General features: G+C 45.5%; 1 protein-coding gene across 2 annotated transcripts in view; it reads right to left on the reverse strand.

Annotated features, from left to right (window-relative positions):
• The window catches only part of ablim3 (actin binding LIM protein family, member 3), a 408687-nt gene that overhangs the window by 146878 nt on the left and 236506 nt on the right, over nt 1–25303 (reverse strand). For both annotated transcript variants that reach the window (XM_070878428.1, XM_070878427.1), the window contains exons 5-6: nt 16020–16146; nt 10301–10394 (exon numbers count right to left, since the gene is read on the reverse strand). In XM_070878428.1, coding sequence (XP_070734529.1) covers nt 10301–10394; nt 16020–16146 — 221 coding nt within the window. The remainder of the gene's footprint in view (nt 1–10300; nt 10395–16019; nt 16147–25303) is intronic.

The following is a 25303-nucleotide window of genomic DNA, read 5'->3' on the forward strand; positions in this document are numbered from 1 at the left end:
CTCTGGGCAGCGGGTATTGGTCCTGTAGGGAGACTCAGTTTATGGTAGATTTGTAATCCCCACAGATTCGTACGGATCCATCAGGCTTCATGACTAGGACGATGGGACTTGCCCAGTCGCTAAATTCCATGGGTGAGATAATGTCTTCCCGCAGAAGCCTGTGCAGTTCATGTTCAATCTTTTCCCTCATCACATAGGGCACAGCTCTAGCCTTGTGATGGACTGGTCTCGCATCCTGTGTGATGTAGATTTTGACTTTAGCCCCTTTGAAGGTGTCCACACCTGGCTGAAAGAGATGTTCAAGTCGACTTAGAACTGTTGAGCAGGAGGTACGTTCCTCTGACGACATGGCGTGAACATCATCCCATTTCCAATTTAGTTTTGCCAGCCAGCTTCTCCCCAGCAGTGCTGGGAGATCTCGGAGGACAATCCACAGGGGAAGTCGGTTCACTGTCCCTTTGTGTGTGACTGAGAGCATGGCGCTGCCAAGGTAATAGAGAATTCAAACAGGTTGCATTTAGACAGTCAGAGATGCTACGTGAGTGGGAGCATGTGGCATTAAGTCATCAATCAACTTGACATTTTAGGACCTTTGGGTAGCGAGCCAATTAAAAGGTTAAAAGACTATTAATTGAGCCAATAAGGTCAAAGAAGGCGAGTTCTTTTCTGTAAATTTATCCAGGTATAAGTACAGCCATTTTGACCATATGGCCTCAGCAGTGCAAAGACCTGGCTTAAAGCCAAGAGCTTGTTACTGTGGCCAAAATAAAGTGACATTAAAACTATAATCGGAGTTCGTATTTCATTGGAAATTAAGAGATCTAACAATTTTGGCGTCACGAACATGATCGCTGAGGGAAGAAACTAACTTTTGGACATCGGACCGACATACTGAGGTAAGGACTCCTCTTTACAAAAGTCCTCGGTCAAAAGTCTAAATTCGCCTCTCCTTCTACGCGATTCCGAAAGCCTCCGGTTTACAAACCCTCCGGTTGGTAGTCGGCTCGAGGTCCCATAGACGTCTAAGTTTGGCGGTGTGTTAGTTAATCAATCACCGACCTATTGATCGGCTAGAAAGCCTACCACTCGAGACCCCAGTAAAGAAATCAGTATTATGGCAGCAGGAGATAAGAGCAAAGAATTGCCTACAACTGTTAAAGGTGGGCAGGCACCACCTGAGGTTTCGCTAGATGAAATTCTTGAACAGTTGAAAGAATACATAGAGCAACAATTCAACTTATCTAAAACCTGTATTAAGATCGAACAAAAGAACGGAACCTCCAAGGACAATGGTCCTTAGACGAGATTAAAAGGGTCTGGGGAAAAACGACCCGTATGAAAAATAAAGAGCGAATCAGATGGTCCCTAGCGGTTATGGGACAAATTCAAAAGCGGAATGAAATTATAATGCATTCCCAACATGATCGAGAACTGACCAGTACAAAGGACTAATTGCAAACTGTTTGTGAACAGCTCCGACAGAAAAAACTTGAACTTGAAAAGTCGGAAGCGGAAGTTAAAGATCTTAAAGGTGAAATTAAAGAATGGAAAAAATCATTAGGTCAAGAGACAGTAATAGGAAAAGGAAAATATATCGGTCAATTCCCAGGGTACCCATGTTTGGATAAATTAAAAGCGCAAACCGGAAGACACGACCGAGGAATAGATACGGATTCTGAATCCTCCGACGATACAGGGTCGGAGGATGAAGAATTAGGGGTGCGCTTTGCCCCGTTTAAAAAAAGACGAGTTGTAGTCAAATCAGAAGAGACTGCAGATGAGGGCGGAACCAAAAAAACGAAGAACAGGCTGTATAAAAAATACTTATTTCATGATCCGGCAGACCCAGAGAACATTGATAAATGGTCCAAGGAGTTGCCCAATCCAAAGAAAGGGGGAGTAAAAACGTGGGACCAATTGGACCGCTTAAGAAATATATATCAACTTCATCCCTGGGACAGAGTGCAAAGTTTGACCATAATGATGCCAAAAACACAGGGAAGAAAATTGCACGACAAGATAGAAGAAGCTTTGGGGCAGGATGAGCAAGAATTAGACGCAGGATGGGAGGCGATTAAACACTGCCTGCAAGCCTTCAGTCCAGCTAAGACAGACTGGGAAAAAATTGCAGCCTGCCAACAGAAAGGAACAGAGGAGGTCCTTGAGTATGACGAGCGGTTTAGATGCACGTGGCTCGAACATTTGGGTATGAATAATATGGATGAGGAAATGGATGAACAAGTGTTTGGACCCCTGAAAGCAGCTTTCGTGGCAGGTCTAAAGCCAGAACTGTCCAAAATGCTTAAGGTAGTGTTACCGGACTGGGAAGGTAGAGGAACTACCTTTGCAGCATTGGTGGATCGATGTAACCAATTAGATCGGGATATGGGAGCTAAAGTCCGAGCTGTACAGGCTATGGGATGGAAATCCCAGGATTCCGATAAACAGTCATTCGGAAAATTACCCGGAAAATGTCATTATTGTGGGAAAAAGGTCACTGGGCCAAGACGTGCAGGGCAAAACAGCAAGGTCGTGGCCGGGGAAGAGGACGCAGCCAGGGATACAATTCAGCCAACAAACCAGGCTTGTCACAAGATACCGACCTCATAGAAGCATTTAAGCGACTGACAATACAACAACAGAAGGAGTTACTTGGGATAGCAAAAAACGATTAGAGCCCACCCTGGCCCCCCTCCTCGCACTAATACAACAAAGGGGAGATGGGCTATATATAACTGTGAGGGTGGGCGATAAGGATGTGGACTGTCTTTTAGACACAGGGGCGGAATTAACATGCTTACCCCTACAATATAGAGATTTTTTGCCGTTGGATGGTAGGGCACGTACAGCCTATGGAGTTGGGGGCCATAAAATGGAAATTAAAAGGACAACACCGGTACTTTTAGGGCTGGGTCCACATGAACTAACCATGCCGGTCTGGATAGGCTCAGTAGATCAACCCCTTTTGGGAATGGACGTTCTAATCCAAGTAGATTCATCATTGCATTTTGAGGATGGTCGGGTGACATGGTCAATTAGAACTTTGAAGAAAGAAGATTTGAAGGAACACCCGATATGGACTAAAGATAAGAACGATTGTGGCCTACTCCAGATGGAGCCTGCATCATTTACCGGGACCAAGCCCCCATGCACTAAACAGTATCCCATCAGTCCAACTGCCATCGCGGGAATCTTACCAGTTATTCAGCAATTGGAGAAACAAGGGTTGCTTATTAAAACGCATAGCTCCTCCAATAGCCCCGTGTGGCCGGTACAGAAATCTAATGAGACTTGGCGTTTGACTGTCGGTTATAGGAAAGCTAACCAGTGTATTGATCAAAAAGCTCCTTTGGTCGCAGATCCGTCCACCATTTTTAATGCCCTCAAACCGGAACATAAATATTTCTCGGTTATAGATATGGCCAACGGATTTTGGTCGGTGCCTCTGGCACCGGAGGTTCGACAGTGGTTTGCTTTCACTGTCCAAGGACAAACAGTATACTTGGACCCGGTTACCGCAGGGTTTCCACAACAGCCCTACGGTATTCCACATGGCTTTACAAAGCCATTTGCGAGAATTACCTCCCCTGTCATCCACAGTCATCCAATATGTAGACGATATCCTGCTAGCTTCAAACACGGAAGACCAGCATGAACAAGATTTACGAGCTTTGCTGGACCACCTTCGGCTGAAAGGACATAAAGCCAGCATCGACAAAGCACAAATATCCCAAGAAGAGGTTGTATACCTGGGACAAAAGATTTCACAAGGAAAGAGAGAACTTACCCAGGATAGAACTGCAGCCATTCGGGCTGCGAAAAAACCCACCACTATTCAGGAACTGAGGTCTTTTTTGGGATTGTATAACTTTAACAGAAATTGGATTGACTCCTTCACACAGCTTGCTCAGCCACTGAATGATATTTTAAAGGGGAAACGTGCCTCTAAAGAAGCCACCACCCTCACTAAGGAACAGCAAGAGGCCTTCCTGAGTTTGAAAAAAGATTTGTGTTCGGCACCGGCTCTGGGAATCCCCGACAGTAGTAAACCATTTACCATGTTTGTCCATGAGAAAGAAGGATATATGACAGCTATACTGGCACAAGAACATTGGGATCGGCAAAGACATATTGGCTATTATTCGTCAAAACTGGATGCGGTAGCCCTCGGATAGGGAAGTTGCCTAAGGGCCATGGAAGCTATATGTCGAGCGGTAATGATCACTGCGGGTCTATTCCTCGACCAAAAGCTGATTGTCAAGTGTCCCCACACCGTACATGCTTTGCTGTCTATGAATAGAATGTCTCAGGTGACGGCAGCTAGATGGACCCGCTGGACAGCAGTTTTGGAAGCTCCTAATCTCCATATCGTCCGGGCCAGCCCGGTTAATCCCGCAACTATGCTCCCGATGTCAGAATCGAGGGAGCAAGAGGGGGGAGAATGTGAAGAGCATGACTGCGTGGAGATTTTAAAAGAAACACAAGAAGCACAACCCAGACCTCATCCTGTTTACAGATGGTTCCTCCTTTGTTGACAATGGTACCAGAAAAGCAGGATGGGCAGTTACAAACTTATATGAGGTAGTGGCAAAAGGATGTTTACCCTCAGGAATGTCAGCATAACAGGCCGAGTTACGGGCCCTGTCAGAAGCATGTCGAATAGCAGAAGGACAGACAGCTAATGTCTACACAGATTCGCATTATGCTTTTGGAGTCGCTCACGACTTTGGTCTGTTATGGCGGAAAAGAAGATTCCTCACTGCTGCTGGTACACCTATCCGAAATGGAAAAGAAGTCCGAGACTTACTGGAGGCCATACAATTACCTCAGGAAGTGTCCATCCTGAAGTGTAAGGCCCATACCAAGGAAAATACCACAGAAGCACAGGGAAATGCCCTAGCCGACCAGGCAGCTAAAGATGCCGCCTCACAGGGCGTTCCCCCAGAAGAACCAACAGATGTGCAGATTGAAAGCACTCAGGACTCTGACACGAGACCTTCCATCAATTCAAGGCGAGTGCTCCAGAGAGGAAAAATGGACATGGATTGAGGCAGGAATTAAGCTATGTGAAGATGGTGTCTGGAGACAAAGAGTTACCGACAAACCAGTCGCGCCACAAGCGCTTATGCCTTTTTTAGCCCAACAGATCCACTCGTGGAGACACTTGGCCTCACAACAGATGACGGCACGGTTCAAGAAAAGCTGGTGGGGTCGGGGATTTAAAAAACATGCCCAGCTGGTAACAGACCGCCGTGTGGTAAGCCAGAAAAATAATTCTGGATCCATCACGGTAATGCCCCAACTGAGGCCCCCTGCCCCTGACTGACCATTCCAGCATCTGCAGGTTGATTATATATCTCTTCCTTCATGCCAAGGATACACTAACATTCTTGTCATGGTCGACAGATTCTCTAGATGGGTAGAAGCTGTCCCAACTAAAAGAGCCACAGCCAATCACACTGCAAAGGTCTTGTGTAAGGATTACATTCCCCGATGGGGAGTCCCGAGTAGCATTGACTCAAATCAGGGAACACACTTCACAGGTGCTGTCTGCCAAGAAGTCTGTAGGTTACTGAACATTACATGGGATTTACACTGTCCTTATCATCCACAATCATCAGGACAAGTAGAACGAATAAATCAAACTCTGAAACAACGGCTTGCCAAATATCACCAAGAAGGAACACCATGGCCCCAGGCACTACCAATAGTGCTATGTAGCATTAGGGCAACCCCAAACAGAACTACAGGTCTAAGCCCATTTGAAATTATAAAAGGAAGACCCATGTCGCTGCCAGGAACTATCGATTTACGGAAAGCTGATGTTCACTTAATGAGTGACACTTTGTTATCATACTGTCAGAACTTAACCAATGCTATTAGTTCTGTTTCCCGACAGGTATCGGCAGCTTGGGATAATCCACCCGAAGGAGGACACGACATCATCCCGTGAGTCTGGGTGTACGTGAAAAAGTTGCATAAAGAACCTTTGGGTGCCAAGTGGGAGGGACCTTATCAAGTGTTATTGACCACCCAGGCAGCTGTTAAAGTCCAAGGAAAGAAAACCTGGATCCACGCTTCACATGTTAAATGAGCACCCGTAACTGAAGCTGAAATCTAATAAGGACAATTACTTTTTGCCAAAATGTATAAATTTACTGTATTATTGATTGTAGGTATTCTAGGCATAGGCCTACTTCTTACTAGCCGACCCTCTGCACCAAAAGGAAATAGTAGAGTAGCAAGGGAATTACATGTAAATACCTTTTTATATATGTCATACATTTATGCCAAACAAGGTAACATTTCTAGTTGTTGGGTGTGTGTGCATATTCCTATTCACTCAAAGGGAGGGATTCCCTTGAAGCCAGTTCCCTTGAATATCTCAGAAATGGCTGAGTGGATAATTAATCAAAACAAAACAGGCAATGCGTTTCAGGATACGGAAAACTGGACACATAAATGGAAGTCAGCAGGTTACAATCTGACTACCTTTGAGGGGGGATACCAACCATGCTACAATAATTCCAAACGGCCCCCATTTTTTGTTATCACTAATACAACGGGAATAGAAAGACAGGGGGAATCGGTCTGTCTGATTAGAAACATCAAAGGAGGCCAAAATATGGGGTATAGTAACTGCTCCCGGAATTATAATATAATCAAGCCACGGAACCATCCAAACTGGGCCGATGTGGGAATTTTTAACGTAACGGGGATTCTGAATAAAACAGATGGAAAAGCCTGGACAGGCCCCGGAGTGTTGCTGACAAAGAAACAGCTAACCTTCATTGCCTATAATGGCACCTATTGGGTGTGTGGCCACAAGGCCTACCCTTGGCTGCCCCAGAATTGGACGGGATCCTGCTATTTAGCCTACATTGTGCCTTATATGTATCATATAAAGTCACTGTCGGAACATTTACACCGTCCTAAGAGTGCTATCACAGAAACAGAGAAGTTCTTTGCCATTCTGATCCCCAGGTATGGGACCGCCAGACTGGCAAGGGAATCCATTAACATGGCATCCATTGTGGAACGGGTGTCCAATGATACCTCAGAGGCCCTAGTTAAAATCAATGCAGAAATGGTAGCAATCTGCACAGTAGCCCTACAGAATAGACTGGCCCTTGATTACATCCTGGCTGAAAAGGGAGGTACTTGCACCCTACTCGGAACTGAGTGTTGCACATATATCCCAGATAGCTCCGAAGAAATTACCCACTTAGCGGAGCATATCCAAAAGGAGGTAGAAAAACTTAAGTAACCCCCATCATTCACTTTGTGGAGCGGAGCCACTGAATGGCTAGGTTCAATGGGAGGTTCAATGGGAACTTCATCGGTGGAAGGTTTAATTCTATTTGTTGTAATTATTTTACTTTTATATTGCTCGTTTATGTTGATTAAATGTTGTTGCAACCAGGCGGCTGTAGCTGCTGTCCCGCATGTGAGACACCTTGCAGGTCCCAGCAGACCATCTGTACGTGGCACAGAGGTATGTTATGCTTAAGGGAAGGTTGTTTACTGGTTGAATTAAGATATTGATTTGGATTAAATTGGAATAAGGTTAATTAACCTTCTAAAACCAGACTTCCATTGTGGCCACGATGGAACTCGGGTTGGTGTAAATTTGTGTGGAAGCTACTAGTCCGGACATGTGGCGAAACACATCAACAAATTTTAGAAGGAAACTCGATTAACATGTATGAAATTATTTTATAGAATGTTTAACCAGTGATACCTGATGTTTTATGATTCAGTTTGTGAAAGAATCAAAGGGGGGATTGATAGAGAATTCAAACAGGCTGCATTTGGACAGGCTGTGAAAACTCACAGACACCAAGTCAGAGACGCTACATGAGTGGGAGCATGTTGCATTAAGTCATCAATCAACTAGACATTTTAGGATCTTTGGGTAGCGAGCCAATTAAAAGGTTAAAAGACTATTAATTGAGCCAATAAGGTCAAAGAAGGCGAGTTCCTTTCTGTAAATTTATCCAGGTATAAGTACAGCCATTTTGACCATGTGGTCTCAGAAGGACAAACACCTGGCTTAAAGCCAAGAGTTTGTTACTGCGGCCAAAATAAAGTGACAAGTGACATTAAAACTACAATCGGAGTTCGTATTTCATTGGAAATTAAGAGATCTAACACAAGGACTGGGACGATTTCTTTGGTATCGGTTCTTAGTTTGGTGTCGACAGTTTTGTTCTGTCTCTTTTGTGCGGCCACAGTTGTTCAAATTGTTGAGCGCTCATGAGAGATTGACTCGCTCCCATATCCAGCTCCATGTTGACGGGTATCCCGTTGAGTAGGACCCTCATCATTATTGGAGGCGTCTTGCTGTAAGAGCAGTGGCCATTGATCGTGTTGACCCGCTGTACATCGGTGTCCCGGGTACTGTCCCCACTGTCTTCTGGTCCGCTTTCCGACCCTTCCGATTCGTATACCAGCTGAGCTGCCGTTTTTCTGCACATGCGGGCCAGATGCCCTGTATAGTCGCAGTTTCTGCAAACGGCATGCTGAAATTGACACCCCCTTGATGAGTGCCTTCCCCCACATCTCCAGCACAGACCACTTCCATTGTTTCCAAAGGATGAGCTGCGTCTGGCTGATCTCTCTTGAGCTTCTCTCAGTCTGTAGTTGATTGCTCGCATTGTGGGTTGATGAGGTGTGAACGATCGTTCATGTGGCCCTTGATGGCTTCTGGCACCACTGCCTGCTGTTGAGGGCCTGCTCTCCTGTCTTTGTCTGTGTGTGGGGGTAGCGGCTTGTTTCACGCTGTGAACCCCTTGTTCCAATGTTTCGTTAGTTATCGTACCCGCAGTGTAGATCAACCTCGTTTCTTCTTCTCCTGCCAAGAATGTCTGTGCAACCAGTGCTGCTGTCTCTAGGGTCAAGTTCTTGGTCTCTGAGCTTTCAGAATATGCCTGCGTGGCCTATTCCTTCAATAAAAAAGTCTCTCAGTACTTCTTTCCTTAGTTCATCGGAGAACTCACGTAAGTTAGCCAACCTCCGAAGTTCCGCCACGAAGTCGGGTATGCTCTGACCCACACAGCGTCTGTAGTTGTAGAACCTGTGTCTGGTCATGTGTAGGCTGCTCGCTGGCTTCAGGTGGTCTCTTACCAGTGAGCTCAACTCTTCAAACGACTTGCTTGCTGGTTTCTCGGGTGACAGCAGGTCCTTCATTAAGGTGTATGTTTTCGAGCCACAGCTGGTCAAGAGATGGGCTCTTCTCTTGTCTGCCTTATCGTCGCCTAACCAGTCTTTGGTTACAAAGCTTTGTTGGAGCCTTTCTATAAAGTCCTCCCAATTATCTCCAGCATTGTATTTTTCATCTGAGCCGTTGGTCGCCATTCTGTGGATTCTGTAATCCCGTAACTCGTCGCCACTGTAAAGTCCTGTCCCTGCAGTACAGACTCACACGAGGCACATGCTGAAGTCAAGGTCACTCAGGACCTGCACCTTTATTACACAGCTCTCGAATGCCACACTTGCCTGAGACCTGTCTTTATATACCTGTGTGGGACAGGTATACAGTGTCTCCTGCAAGTGCACCCCTGGTGGTAAGGTAAGCTTGTGGTTACAGGTCATCTCTCGTTACAGTCATGTATAGCATGGTAAGATACAGTTATGTACAGTAGTGTGAGATATATGACAGTCTGTATCAGTATCGACGCTTCCCCTATGGACTATCTTCTGTACCAAGTGCATTTCAGAAGATTGTCACAACTATGCTAGCAGGCATAGAGAGAGCTCTCAGTCTGCTTGACCGTTATTTACGCGTACACAACAATTCTGACAAATATTTGGTGACAATTTAACTTGGAACTGTAGTAACAATACATATGACAGATATACTAAGAAACATAACAGATGGATATTTTAAAAAATCATGGAAAATCATCATTTCAACATGAAAGTGGATAAAATGAAAAAATAAATTCAGCAGTCAAGTAGCTTACTACAAATGGAGAAAAAGCTCAATGCAACACATGTTTGTTGTTTCAGTAATTTGGTACATATTAAAATGAATGTTTTCCTTGTGAAGTGTACATATTTTACTTTCTCTCCTATTACTGTTGCTACACTTTTCTGCCATTATTTAACCTTTTGAAGAGCTTAGTTCTTCTGTAGACTTGTCTGCCACCCTGTAATTAACTGATAGATGCCAATGTCGCAGTGCAATGAGGTATTCGTGGGAATGAACCTTGCAGCCAGGAGCCAAATCTAATTGGAAATGGAAATTCCTTCAAAAGCTGCATTAAAAATCCATCCATTCTTTTTAAGAGACACTTACCTCCAGCACTCTCCCACTGATATATCTATCACAAGTCTCGCACTTAATGCCGAACCGAGAATGGTAATCGGTCTCACAATAAGGAACACCATCCCTTAGAAAGAGAAAGAAAATTGATACTGAGCAACTTATACTGATCTAATAATCATACAGCTCCTCAGCTCAGGAGGTCAGTTATGTTTTTCATTAAAATTAAGATGTACTGAAGTCCCATTTCACAAATGTTTTGTGATTATTCTCAGAAAACTGCAATAGGTCATTGTAAAGTTTGATGAAGTGTCACATAATAGGCTTGTCAGCAAAGTTGAAGCCCATGGAATAAACAGGACGGTGGCAGCATGGATAAGAAATTAGCTAAGTGACAGGAAACAGAGTAGTGGTGAACAGTTGTTTTTTGGATTAGAGGAAGGTATACAGTAGTGTTCCCCAAGGTCAGTATTAGGACCACTGCTTTTCTTGATATATATTAATGACTTGGACTTGGGTGTACTGGGCACAATTTCAAAATTTGCAGATGACACATAGCTTGAAAGTATAGTGAACAGTGTGGTGGATTGTGACAGAATTCAAGAGGACATAGACAGGCTGGTGGAATGGGTGGATATTTGGTACATTTTGGTAGGAAGAATGAGGAGAGGCAATATAAACTAAAAGATACAATTCTAAAGGAGGTGAATGAGCAGAGCGACCTGGGGGTATTTCTGCACAAATCATTGAAGGTGGCAAGGCAGGTTGAGAAAATGGCTAAAAAAGCATATGAGATCCTGGGCTTCATAAACAGAGGTATAGAGTACAAAAGCAAGCAAGTTATAATGAACCTTTATAAAACACTGGTTCGGCCTCAACTGCAGTATTGTGTCCAATTCTGGGCACTGCACTTTAGGAAGGATGTGAAGGCCTTAGGGAGGATGCAGAACAGGTTTACAAGAATGGTTCCAGGGATGAGGGACTTCAGTTACGTGGATAGACTGTTGAAGCTGGGGTTGTCCTCCTTGGAGCAGAGAAGGTTGAGAGGAGATATGATCAAGGTGTCCAAAATCATGAGGGGTCTAGACAGATAGATAGAGAGAAACTGTTCCCGTTGGCGGAAGGCACAGATTTAAGGTGATTGGCAGAAGAACCAAAGGCGACATGAGGAAAAATGTTTTTTACGCAGCAAGTGGATCGGATCTGCAATGCACTGTCTGAGAGAGTGGTGGAGGCAGATCCAATCGTGGCTTTCAAAAGGGAATTGGCGAAGTACCTGAAGGAAAAGAATTTGCAGAGCTACGGGGAAAGGGCGGGGGAGTGGGACTCGCTGAAGTACTCTTGCAGAGAGCCGGCACGGGTTTGACAGGCCGAATGGCCTCCTTCTATAACCATGGCAGTAACCATTTTATGGGCTCAAGTTTCGGCCTGAGTTACTCCTATTTTTTTGGAGCAACTGGTTTAGAATGGAGTATCTTAGAAATTGCAATTCTCGGCATTTATTTTGCTCCAGTTCAAGTCAGTTAGAACAGTTTCATTTTGGAACAGATTTTCTTTTCAAAAGGGGGTGTGTCCGGCCACCTACACCCGTTTTGAAAGTTTAGGCAGTGAAAACTTACTCCAAACTAACTTAGAATGGAGTAAGTGTAGATTTTTGTACGCTCAGAAAAACCTTGCCGACACTTAGAAAATCAGGCATAGGTTACAAATCAGGTGTAGCAGTAGGGAACGAGGGGGGTGAGGGCTGGGGGGGGGGGCGGAAAGGGAAGTTTACAAACATGAAACGCATCACTTTTACAAATAAAGAGCCATCATCAATAATAAATGTTAAATAAATCAATAAATCAATCAAAAAAAATTAAAATATAAAAAAAATTAAAAAATCAATAAATAAACTATTACGTTTCTACTCACCGACTGCAGCACTGGGAGCCCTCCAACAGCATGCTGGGACGGGTTCCCCCCCAGTATGTCTCTCTCTGTCTCTGTCTCTGTCAGTGTCTCTCTCTCTCTCTCTCTGTCTGTCAGTGTGTCTCTCTCTGTCTGTCTCTGTCAGTGTCTCTCTCTCACTCTCTCTCTCTCTGTCTGTCAGTATGTCTCTCTCTTTCTGTTAGTGTCAGTATCTCTCTCTCTGTCTGGCAGTGTCTATGTGTTTCTGACAGTGAGGGGAGGGACGAGGGGGAGGAGGAGGTGGAGGGGGGGAGAAGGAGGGGGAGGGAGGAGGAGGAGGGGGGGAGAGAGGGAGGGAGGGAGGTAGGGGAGAGGGGAGGGGAGAGAGGGAAGGGAGAGGAGAGAAAGGGAGGGATGAGGAGAGGGAGGGAAGGGGAGGAGAGGGAGGGAGGGGGGAGGAGGGGGAGGGAGAGGGAGGAGAGGGGGGGAGGGAGGAGAGGAGGGGGGAGGGAGGGAGAGGGGGGAGGAGGGGGAGGAGAGGGAGGGGGAGAGGAGAGGGAGGGGGAGAGGAGAGGAGAGGCGGGAAGGAGGGGGAGGAGAGGGAGGGGGAGAGGAGAGGGAGGGGGAGAGGAGAGGAGAGGGAGGGGAGAGAGGCGAGGGGGAGAGGGGAGGGGGAGAGGGGAGAGGGGAGAGGGGAGAGGAGAGGCGAGGGAGGGAGAGAGGAGAGGTAGAGAGGAGAGGAGAGGAGCGGGGAGAGAAGAGAGGGAGGGAAGGGGGAACGGGGAGGAGAGGAGAGAAGAGGGAGGAGAGGGGGGAGGCTGAACGGGCCCGGCTGACGTGAAGAAGCCGGGCCGAAGACTTCGGGCGGGGCCCGCCCCCAACAAGGAGCTGGGGGGTGGGGGGGGGGGTGGTGGGGAGCGGCAGGCAGCGGAGCGGGAGGGGGAGCGGCAGGCAGCGGAGCGGGAGCTGGCGGGGGAGGGGGAGTGGCAGGCAGCGGAGCGGAAGCTGGCGGGGGAGGGGGAGTGGCAGGCAGCGGAGCGGGAGCTGGTGGTGGGGTGGGGGCGTGAGAGAGCCAGAGGAAGCGTGAGCTGAACAGGGGGGGAGCCGGAGCCACAGCAAGAGCAGGAGCAGAAGCTGGAGGAGGGAGGTGCAGTCCGATCTTCGCCGCCCCAGTTTGCCCATTCGGCCGGGGCTAGGGGCGACGTGCTTCGGGTGTCTGGAGCTACTGCACATGCGCGCACACTGTAGCACGCATGTGCAGAGGTCCCGGCACTGTTTTCAGCGCAGGGACCTGGCTCCGCCCCCCACAGCTTGTGCTGCGCCGCGCCGAGGGCCTGGTTCAACCTGAGGGAATGGAGAATACCGAGGTAAGTTTTCGGCGCGGTTTTAAGCGTGGAAATCAGACGTGGCTCGCGGGGTTGCGCCGTTCTAGGCGCTGCCCGAAACTTGACCCCTATGATTCTATTTACTCTAGGCACCGTCAGCATTAAAAATTGAAATGCAGCCTTTCTTACAGAAATGTAACAATATAAAATGTGTTGGTGCTTTCAAAGCTGTAAAGGATCAAGGGGTTTCAATGCACCAGCTGCAATAATATTAAGCATCATGATTCAAAACTTTTAATCTTTCCGACCATGGGTGGAGTAAAATTCTAAATGATTGACCCTTTAAAGACAGATGAATTCCTCAAGGCAGGCATTTGTCTTTTTAATATCAATACATCATAGGTGGTGCATGATGTAGGGCTAGATTTACATTTTCAGAAACATTGGGCCGAAAATTGTGGCCTCGTCAGGTCTGTACGAAGTGCGCACACACCCAGTGAGGCCTCGCAAAAGCCGGTTCTTGGGGCACAATGCACATGCGCCGGGAACCATCTTTTCCGATCTGTCAAAATTTCTTCTACGCATCTCCGGGAGAAGGTACATTCATGCGGGAGAGATTGAGCTGTTTGCCGAACTCGTGCCCAGCAAATGTCCTTCAAAATTTAATGCCAAGTAAAAGCTGACACATAGCTTATTTTTACTAGCGTAACACTTTTAAAACATAGAAAAATGTTATTTAATCAATCATTTTTACGTGAAAAACCCAGTCCATTGAAGTAAGTTTATTTTTAACCCTATTAAAACACATAAAAAAAAATCCCCAAAATATTATTTTTTCTAAAACATTTAATTACATTTAATTACAATTAATTTTAAATATGTGAGGTGTTTTTTAAATTTATTGTGTTGTGTTTCTTGTTTTAGGGGGTTATTCTCATTGATAGTACTGGAAACTCGTACAAACGGAGTTCCCATTTTTATCAATGAGAATACTAAATAGTCATTGGTGGTCCAGGCTCATGTGATTCTAGCAGATGCGTTCATATGTGGAAGACAGATTCCCCTATGCTGCACAGCAAATTAAGGCCTCAGACCGGAATCCTATGTTCCTCTGGAACCAACAGGTAGTTTCGTAGATTTTTTTCAGGTCAGAGGCATTCGTTCGAAGGAAGCCTCCAACCGCAATTTTGGGCCCAATATATGATTCACGAAATAGTCTAACTTGATGAGCCAGGCTTTTAACCTCTCTCCTGATGATTTTATTTTGGTAGATCAGAGCTGGGTAGAAGCAGAATGCAACTCAGCGATGCACATGGTTGTGTCCACATCTCCCCATGTCTTTCCAAGGGTCATTTGTGACCCGAGGAACTGCATTTGCACACATATGTGAACATATATTAAATAAATGCAAATGAGGAGAACATGACCTCAGCTGTGTTTTCTTTCAGTTATACTGCAAGGACTCTGGGAGCAGGACTACCTGTCTGGCCCCAGTGCCCAACATTCAGAAGGTTACGGAGGGTTTAATGGGGCTGACCTGAAAGCAGAACCTGTGCAAGTGCTCGATCATGTAAGAGGGAGATTCTTCTTAAATGTTTTCAGATTATTGGCAGGCAGCATATTAGTCCCCTTTTTTAATGCAACTGTAATTCCTCAGCCTTGGTTCAGTGGAAGCACTCCTACCTCTGAATCAGAAGGTTGTGAGCTAAAGCCCCTCCTCCAGAGACTGGAGCACATACCTTCTCAGCTGCAGTAGGTGCATGGGAAGAAATGACTAAAATGGAGGAGGAGGGAATGGAGGGAAGGAGGCATTAACTATATGTGTAAGAACAAAATGGTTGCTTGTTATTTGGGCTTCACTTCTATTCATATAAATAAGAAGCTGAAACTCCTCTGATGCCTCACTGTAGCTGTAGATTGCTACTCAGGCCTGGAATAGGAGGAAAAATTGGCCAAAGTTCCCATCCCCAATTTAGTATCCAATGACCACTGCTGGAAATGACACTGCATGGACATAGGGTAAAGGTAACACTGAGTTTAGTTGAAATGTCCTCATGGTAAAATCATTTGCTAAGACTCATGGTAGAGTGGGGGGGGGGGGGGGGGGCGGGGGAGGGGGGAAGAGTTGTTAATTTTTACCTGTATTGCCTGGGCAGTATCATTGGATGAAAATCGGGTCGGGTTCTACAATAATCCACTCTGCCAGATTATAGTCCAGGCAATGAAGATGAAAATCACCCCATTGTCTAGGCTTAAATACAAACAAGAGGTACTTGGCTGAGATACTTCAGGGCAGAAAACATTTGCGGGGGTGTACCCCACCATGAATCAACGCCTTCAGGAGCGGAAGAGGGAAATCCAAGCAATATTGAGTTCCACCTCAATAATCTATGAGTAAATTGAAGTTGGGGGTAGCATGTGAATTAAATATTAAGCAGCAACAATTTTATTCTTTCTGGATGGTTGATATTTGGCTCGTTGACGAGTATGGATCACTCATCCCTACATATACTGCATTCTTCAAGGGCCACACATACTTGCTGATATATTCTCCTGTCAGCACAACACCACAGGACTGGCATTTGAAACAGCTCACATGCCACTGCTTCTCCAAGGCTAGCAGTGACTGTCCATGCTTTATTTCATCTCCACAGCCAGCACACTCTGTAATAAAAATAGAACAGATGCTTAATCCATGCAGTATTTTCCAAAATACCATTATAATTACAATTAGCTTCATGTGACTGTTGGGCAAATGATTGGTGCAATGACAGTGTGGTACAGCAAAATGATATGGCTTTCGTTAAAACTGTAACATTCTATCAAGTATTACACATCACATACAATCCTGAGCTCATGCCAAGTATTGAGCTATTAACATCATTATCATGATCAAAAAACACTTAATTTTATTCCACATAATGTTGTTTTTTTGCATCCTTGCCAGCACTTCCCTTGACATTAATGAAATACATTTCTGAACAAGATCAGTTTAATTTTTCACTTCAGAACTCTGTTGTCAGATTTGTGTTACTGATTTTAGCTGCATTCCAATTCATTTACCAACAGACACCTCTTTGCCAAGATGATAGAGTGAGGCTGGAGGTGAAATTCACCTTGGGCATTCTGACAAAATGGGCAATAGCGAATTGGCAGCCCATTTACACTCCGCCCGATTTTCCTTTCCGTTGACTGCATATCATTTGGCCTCATACTCTCCTTCATGATTCTGGGCAGTAATATAGCAATATTCATATTTTCACTTTCACCAAGATATGCCATCAGTTTTGAAGAGAGGATATATTTTTCAGTGCATGGTGCCAATTCATTATTTTACATTTTAACTTGGAAAAGATTGTTTACCTCAAAGTACATATTGGTCCTTCTGTACATTTACCAGTGTTATATATTTAACCCTTTGTAACTTGCATTACACCTGACCACCAGAGGGCCAACCTGTTGGAGTCCCAAGGGATCGAAGCATCCCTTGGGAGCACAGTATATAAGCAGGCCACCCATGAGGTACCTGCACTCTGAAACTTTAATAAAGGAGCTAAGGTCACACTTGCTCAATACACACAGTACTCAGTCTCGCCATTTATTATGAGTGTAACAAGCAGGCTTACTTCCCAGCAGACAAACTTGCCCAATCCAATGAAGATGCATATTGAAAGATACGTCTCAGAAAGAAGATTCAAGTCTATGTCTATTAATGCAGCCAAATTGCAAAAAGATGTGTCCACCAAGTGTCTAATTCCACAGCTGTAGAACAGTTTGTCCATGCTCTGTGCCTGCATAGACATTGGCTTTGTGCTGTGCTGTGCTACTCCCCCGGCTCCTGACACATTGGTTACAGCCAGCAGCAATCCCAAAATAAACTTGCCATATTCACTAACATGGGTCACTGGGAAGACTAGCAGGGCCAGGAATTTCCTCAGAGCTGCTCCCTATCCTCTGCCTTGGTGAGGCCTCACCTGGAATATTGTGTTCAGTTTTGGTCTCCTAATCTGAGAAAGGACATTCTTGCTATTGAGGGAGTGCAGCGAAGGTTCACCAGACTGATTCCCGGGATGGCGGGACTGACATATGAGGAGAGACTGGATCAACTGGGCCTTTATTCACTGGAGTTTAGAAGGATGAAAGGGGATCTCATAGAAACTGATAAGATTCTGACGGGACTGGACAGGTTAGATGCGGGAAGAATGTTCCCGATGATGGGGAAGCCCAGAACCAGGGGACATAGTCTTAGGATAAGGGTAGGCCATTTAGGACTGAGATGAGGAGAAACTTCTTCACTCAGAGAGTTGTTAGCGCGTGGAATTCCCTACCGCAGAGAGTTGTTGATGCCAGTTCATTGGATATATTCAAGAGGGAGTTAGATATGGTTCTTACGGTTAAAGGGATCAAGGGCTATGGAGAGGAAGCAGGAAAGGGGTACTGAGGTGAATGATCAGCCATGATCTTATTGAGTTGTGGTGCAGGCTCGAGGGGCCAAATGGCCTACTCCTGCACCTATTTTCTATGTTTCTATGTTTCTATGTAATATCGCCGTAGTGTGATGGAAACCCTAGTTACATGTAAAGAGGGGGGAGGGTGGGAAGGAGAAGGAGGGTCTCTTCTGCATTTCTGGCAAAAAATTATAGCAGTGGATTGAGGGCAGCTTTGGGGAAATTCCTGGTCCTTATTATAGACCAGAAATGCAGCGGAGACCCCTCTGCCAGCAGCACTAACACAGCTTGAAACCAAGCAGCTTAAACTAAAGATGACTTTGATAGTGCAGCATTCATTTTCAAACATGTAAACAATGGATTTACTAGCAAACTATTACTCAAATTAGAGTTACTGTAATATTTATGAACTCAAATGCGTTTGTGATGGCATCCTGGAGGGAGTCTTTAACCTCAGGGCTTTGAGTGTGGTAACTTTCAGAACTCTGTTGTCAGGTAATTTTCTGAATTGTGCTGCCACCTTTTGTTGATATACACCTAAAACAACATTGCATTGATTCAAAAGCCACAGCATGACTGCATCTTCCGTCGTTGTGTTAGAACTGTGCTAATTTTTTTTTAAATTGTGCAATTCTAAGTTTAATGTGATTAAATCTTTGTGGATGGGACATGGTATTTGTAATGTATGTATGCCTGGGTTTACCTACCACCAGGGGGAGCGACCGTCAGAGGTCATTGGGCCACAGACACATTCATGCAGCCCTTGTATATAAAGAAAGCCTCCATGTTTAATCCTCACTTTGAGAGCTCATAAAGTAGAGTCAGATCGCACCTGATTGAGTTCACGGTACTAAGCCTATTGAGTTATTGCATACGCAACAGTATTACTGACTTTAATCCGCAATATCCAGCCCCCCTTCATCTACTATTTCAGCATATAACTGAAAGGCATTTCGAATATACAAACTGAACTCAAACACTTAACTCTTTTAAACCCCCGTGGTGTACTGCTGAATTTGCAGTGTTAGATTTAATGTAATTTCCTGTTGGTTGTGATCTTCTAATACCAGATATCTGGTGTGCTATAGACTGCTGTTTTACAATGAATAGATGTTTCTACAATTTCCCTTGATTAGCTCAATAACTCATCTCTCCAATTCCTAATGCTCTCCCCCATATTAGATTTTATCTGGTCTTAAGAATGTCTCTTAAGTTCATTATTTTTACTGGGACACCAGGATCTGCTATAGACGAAATTATTAAATTTTGTTTTATAAAATATTTACTGCACTGCTGCACAGCGACATTCCAGATAGTTTAGAAACCAGGATTTCAAGAAAATGTATTTGAAGTATGTTTATTAAATAATGTAATTGATAACCATGAAAACAGCAACAGTTTTCAAAGACTTGTCTGCCCATAAAGACAAAATTGACATAATGTAAAAATGATTAAGTACACAATATTAAAAAACATATTTTAAAGGGCAATGAATAAGTTATTTACCAAAGCAGTTTGGAAAACTGGAGCGATGAGATATTCAAACGGTTGTAGTGATCTTTTATAAATTCCTAGTCTGATGAAGGGTATAGACCGAAAACATTAATTTACATATTGTTTTACAGATATTGATAGCTCCGCTGTGTATTTACATTCTTTGCGTTTTATTTCATATTTCCAGCACACTCAGGATATTTTTTTTAAGTTATTTTACATAAGAACATAAGAAATAGGAACAGGAGTAGGCCATACGGCCCCTCGAGCCTGCTCCGCCATTCAATAAGATCATGGCTGATCTGATAATGACTGAGCTCCACTTTCCTGCTTTCTTCCCATATCCCCTTATTCACTTATTGGTTAAGAAACTGCCAATCTCTGTCTTCAATATATTCAGTGACCTAGCCTTCACAGCTCTCTGAGGCAGCGAATTCCACAAATTTACAATCCTCTGAGAGAAGAAATTCATCCTCATTTCAGTTTTGAATAGGTGGCCCCTTATTCTAAGATTATGCCTCCTAGTTCTAGTCTTCCCATCAGTGGAAACATCCTCTCTGCATCCACCTTGTCAAGCCCCCTCATTATCTTACATGTTTTGATCAGATCACCTCTCATTCTTCTGAACTCCAACGAGTAGAGGCCCAACGTACTCGACCTTTCCTCATAAGTCAACCCTCATCTCTGGAATCAACCTAGTGAACCTTCTCTGAACTGCCTCCAAAGCAAATATATCCTTTCTTAAATATGGATACCAAAACTGTACACAGTATTCTAGGTGTGGCCTCACCAATACCCTGTATAACTGTAGCAAGACTTCCCTGCTTTTATACTTCATCCACTTTGCAATAAAGGCCAAGATTCCATTGGCCTTCCTGATCACTTGCTGTATCTGCATACTAACCTTTTGTGTTTCATGCACCAGGACCCCCAGGTCCCGCTGTCCTGCAGTACTTTACAATTTTTCTCCATTTAAATAATAACTTGCTCCTCGATTTCTTTCTGCCAAAGTGCAGAACCTCACACTTTCCAACATTATATTCCATCTGCCAAATTTTTGCCCACTCATCTATGTCCTTTTGCAGGTTTTTTGTGTCCTCCTCACACATTGGTTTTCCTCCCATCTTTGTATCGTCAGCAAACTTGGCTACTCGGTCCCTTCACCAAGTCGTTAATATAGATTGTAAATAGTTGGGGATCCCAGCACTGATCCCTACGGCACCCCACTAGTTACTGATTGACAAACTGAGGATGAACCATTTATCCCCACTCTCTGTTTTCTGTTAGTTAGCCAATCCTCTATCCATGCTAATATATTACCCCCAACCCCGTGAACTTATCTTGTGCAGTAACCTTTTATGTGGCACCTTGTCAAATGCCTTCTGGAAGTCCAAATATCCACTGGTTCCCCTTTATCTACCCTGCTCGTTACATTCTCAAAGAATTCCAGCAAATTTGTCAAACATGACTTCCCCTTCATAAATCCATGCTGACTCTGCCTGACTGAATTATGCTTTTCCAAATGTCCTGCTGCTTCTTCTTTAATAACGGACTCCAACATTTTCACAACCACAGATGTTAGGCTAACTGGTCTATAGTTTCCTGCTTTTTGTCTGCCTCCTTTTTTAAATAGGGGCATTACATTTGCAGTTTTCCAATCTGCTGGGACCTCCTCAGAATCCAGGGAATTTGGTAAATTACAACCAATGCATCCACTATTCCTGCCGCTACTTTTAAAATCTGGTCCAGGGGATTTATTCACCTTTAGTCCCATTCTCTTACTGAGTACCACCTCCTTGGTGATTGTGATTGTGTTAAGTTCCTCCCCCCCTATAGCCCCTTGACTATCCACTGTTGGGATATTTTTAGTGGCCCCTACCGTAAAGACTGATACAAAATATTTGTTCAGAGTTTCTGCCATCTCCATGTTCCCCATCACGAATTTCCCGGTCTTGTCCTCTAAGGGACCAACATTTTCTTTAGCCACTCTATTCCTTTTTATATCTGTTTTTATATTTTGTGCTAGTTTACTTTTATAGTCTATCTTCCCTTTCTTAATCATTTTTTTAGTCATTCTTTGCTGGTTTTTAAAAGCTTCCCAGTCTTCTATCCTCCCACCAGTTTTGGCCACTTTGTATTTGTCATATACATAACCTTCATGTAACTGTAACCTTCATAACAACACTGCATACTGTATACACCTAAGAAATGCACACCTTGACCACAGGGGGTGAACTTGTAAGAGACACTCCTTACCTGGTCATCCAGGTATATAAAGGGGGGTCCCACGCAGGATCATCACTTCTTGGTCCTGTGAATAAAGGTTCAGGTCACAGAGTGACCTTGTCTGAAGAATGTGCCTCGTGTGAATTTATAGTAGTGTGTAAGAACATTACATTTGGCGACGAGAAACGGGAATCAACAACTCACGAGAATGGCCACCGGTAGCACAGAGGAACGGCACTGTGTTGGTGAGGACTGGGACGATTTAATTGAGAGGCTCCAGCAGAGCTTTGTCTTGAAGGACTAGCTGGAAGATGCAGCGGCTGACAAGCGAAGGGCGCATCTACTGACCAGCTGTGGACCTAAGATGTACGCGCTGATGAAAGACCTGCTCACACCCGAGAAGCCGGCAGACAAAACCTTTGAAGAGCTCAGCAAACTGATCGGTGAGCATCTCAAACCGGCGAGCAGTATACACATGGCCCGATACCGATTCTATACACACTGACGTCGGGAAGGACAGAGCATACCGGACTTCGTTGTGGACCTCCAGCGCTTGGCCAGCCTCTGTAAGTTCACAGAGATGTTAAGGGATTTCTTTGTTGAGGACATTGGTCATGCCCAGATTTTCAGAAGGCTAATTGAGACCAAGGACTTGACCTTGGAAGCGGCGATGTTGATGGCTCAGACCTTCACAGCGGGGGCAACTCTGCTTCCAACGTGGCGATGGATCAGGAAGTTAACATTGTAAACGCGATTCAGAACCCCGCAGGCAGACAAGGGACACCACCCAGGCAGCAACAGACTCTAGAGTGGGGCCTCAACAGAGACAATGGCAGGTTGAACGGACATTTATGCCATCACGGCGGACAATGCGTCCCGGGATGGGACCATTGACACCCATTAACAGAGTGCTCAAGAGTAATCAAAGAGACAATCAGAGAGGAGTGCCTGGTAACAGCCCTTTTGTTCACAACGATCTCAGCTCATGCTGGAGGTGCAGGGGCAGACATGCTGCAAAAACCTGTAGGTTTCAACAATTTATCTGTAGAAATTGTAACTTCAGTGGACATTTAGCCAGAATGTACAGGAAGCCCGCAGCGAGGCAAATTTACAAGGCAGATGAACCAGAAGAGGGATCTGCAAGGCAGGTTGATGCTTGGAACAAAGCAATGGACACTGAAGTTCAGCGGGTTCATGTGGCAAACATCCACAGCTCATATACCAAAACGCCACCTATGATGATGAAAGTCCTATTAAACAACATCCTGGTATGCATGGAGCTGGACACAGGGGCCAGCCAGTCACTTATGAGTGTCCAACAATTCGAAAAACTATGGCCACTCAGAGCTAGCAGACTCAAACTAGAACGCATTGACACGCAATTATGGACGTACACCAAAGAGATCATCCCAGTGCTAGGCAGTGCAATTTTGGTGGTCACACATAATGGATCAGAGAACCGGCTGCCACTCCCGGGAAATGGTCCTGCGCTTTTGGGGAGGAGCTGGCTAGCCGAGATGAACTGGAAATGGGGGGATGTGCACACCATTTCATCTGTGGAACGAAGTTCACACTCACAGGTCCTACAGAAATTTGTGTCGCTATTTCAACCTGGTGTCGGGAATTTCAAAGGTACCAAAGTAGTGATACGCATCACCCCGGATGCCAGACCAGTGCACCACAAAGCCAGAGCTGTGCCATATGTGATGCGGGAGAAAATTGAGAGTGAGTTGGACAGGTTGTTAAGAGAGGGCATAATTTCGCTCATTGAATTCAGCGACTGGGCAAGCCCCATCGTCCCTGTCCTAAAAACGGGTGGCTCGGTCAGGATCTGTGGCGACTACAAGGCCACTATCAACCGAGTGTCACTACAAGACCAATACCCGCTTCCGAGAGCGGAGGATCTTTTTGCCACACTGGCAGGCGGCAAGCTGTTCACCAAGTTGGACCTCACTTCAGCCTACATGACCCAGGAACTGGCTGAAGAATCCAAGCTACTGACCACCATCACCATGCACAAGGGGCTGTTTGTCTACAACAGGTGTCCATTGGGCATTCAATCACCGGCCGCTATCTTTCAAAGGAACATGGAAAGCCTGCTCAAATCCATCCCTGGAACAATCGTATTTCAGGACAGCATCCTTATCACGGGTCAAGGCACTGAGGAACACCTCCACAACCTGGAGGAGGTGCTACGCCAACTGGACCGGGTAGGCCTGCGACTAAAGAAGTCCAAGTCTGTGCTTTTGGCCTCAGAGGTCGAGTTTTTGGGCAGGAGGGTTGCCTCAGACGGGATCCGGCCTAACGAATCCAAAACGGAGACGATTCGTCGTCCGTCTAGGCCCGGCAACACGTCGGAGTTGCGTTCATTTCTGGGATTATTGAACTATTTCGGGAACTTTATGCCGAACTTACGCACATTGTTGGAGCCGCTACACGTGCTCCTGCATAAGGGTTGCAATTGGTTTTGGGGGGACTGTCAGGAACGGGCTTTCAATCGGGCTCGGAACCTGCTTTGTTCTAATAAACTGTTAACTCTGTACAACCCCTGTAAGAAATTGGTTTTGACATGTGATGCATCATCCTATGGGGTTGGGTGTTTGTTGCAGCAGAGTAATGATGGGTGTGGCTTATGCCTCCAGGTCGCTCTCCCAAGCAGAATGGGGATATGGGATGGTTGAAAAGGAAGCACTCACATCTGTCTACGGGGTGAAAAAGATGCACCAATACCTTTTTGGCAGAAGGTTCGAGTTAGAAATGGACCACAAGCCGTTAACATCCCTGTTGTCAGAAAGCTAAGCTGTCAATGCCAATGCGTCAGCTCGCATACAGCGATGGGCTCTCACGCTGGCTGCATATGACTACACCATACGGCACCGGCCAGGCACCGAGAATTGCGATGACGCGCTCAGCAGGCTTCCACTGGCCACCACTGAGGGGGCAGCAGAGCAAAGCGCTGAGATGGTCATGGCCATTGAAGCTTTTGACAGCACAGGCTCCACCATCACAGCCCGCCAAATCAAAATCTGGACCAACAGAGATCCCCTCCTATCCTTGACTAAGAAATGTGTCCTGACTGGGGATTGGGCGCCCGCACACGGAGCATGCCCCGAGGAGGTCAGACCGTTTCACAGACGGATGGATGAGCCCTCCATCCAAGCTGACTGCCTACTATGGGGCAGCCGGTAGTCATGCCCCAGAAGGGAAGGGAAGCATTCATCAGAGAACTCCACAGCGAGCACCCAGGCATCGTGCTAATGAAGGCCTTTGCCCGGTCACATGTATGGTGGCTGGGAATTGACTCAGTCCTGGAACACTGTGTTCGCAGGTGCACGACATGTGCCCAGCTGGGCAATGCCCCTAGGGAGGCCCCACTCAGCCCGAGGCCCTGGCCCACCAGGCCATGGTCAAGTATTCACTCAGACTACGCGGGCCCATTCATGGGAAAAATGTTCCTCATTGTTGTTGATGCGTACTCGAAATGGATCGAGTGCATCATATTGAATTCGTGCACAACATCCACCACTGTGGAGAGTCTGCGTGCAGTCTTTGCGACCCACGGCTTGCTGGACATCCTGGTTGGCGACAACAGCCCGTGTTTCACGAGCTATGAATTCCGGCAGTTCATGTCGGGTAATGGCATCAAACATGTC

Source organism: Pristiophorus japonicus, chromosome 4 (assembly GCF_044704955.1).
Source record: "Pristiophorus japonicus isolate sPriJap1 chromosome 4, sPriJap1.hap1, whole genome shotgun sequence".
In the NCBI taxonomy this organism is placed as follows: Eukaryota; Metazoa; Chordata; class Chondrichthyes; family Pristiophoridae; genus Pristiophorus; species Pristiophorus japonicus.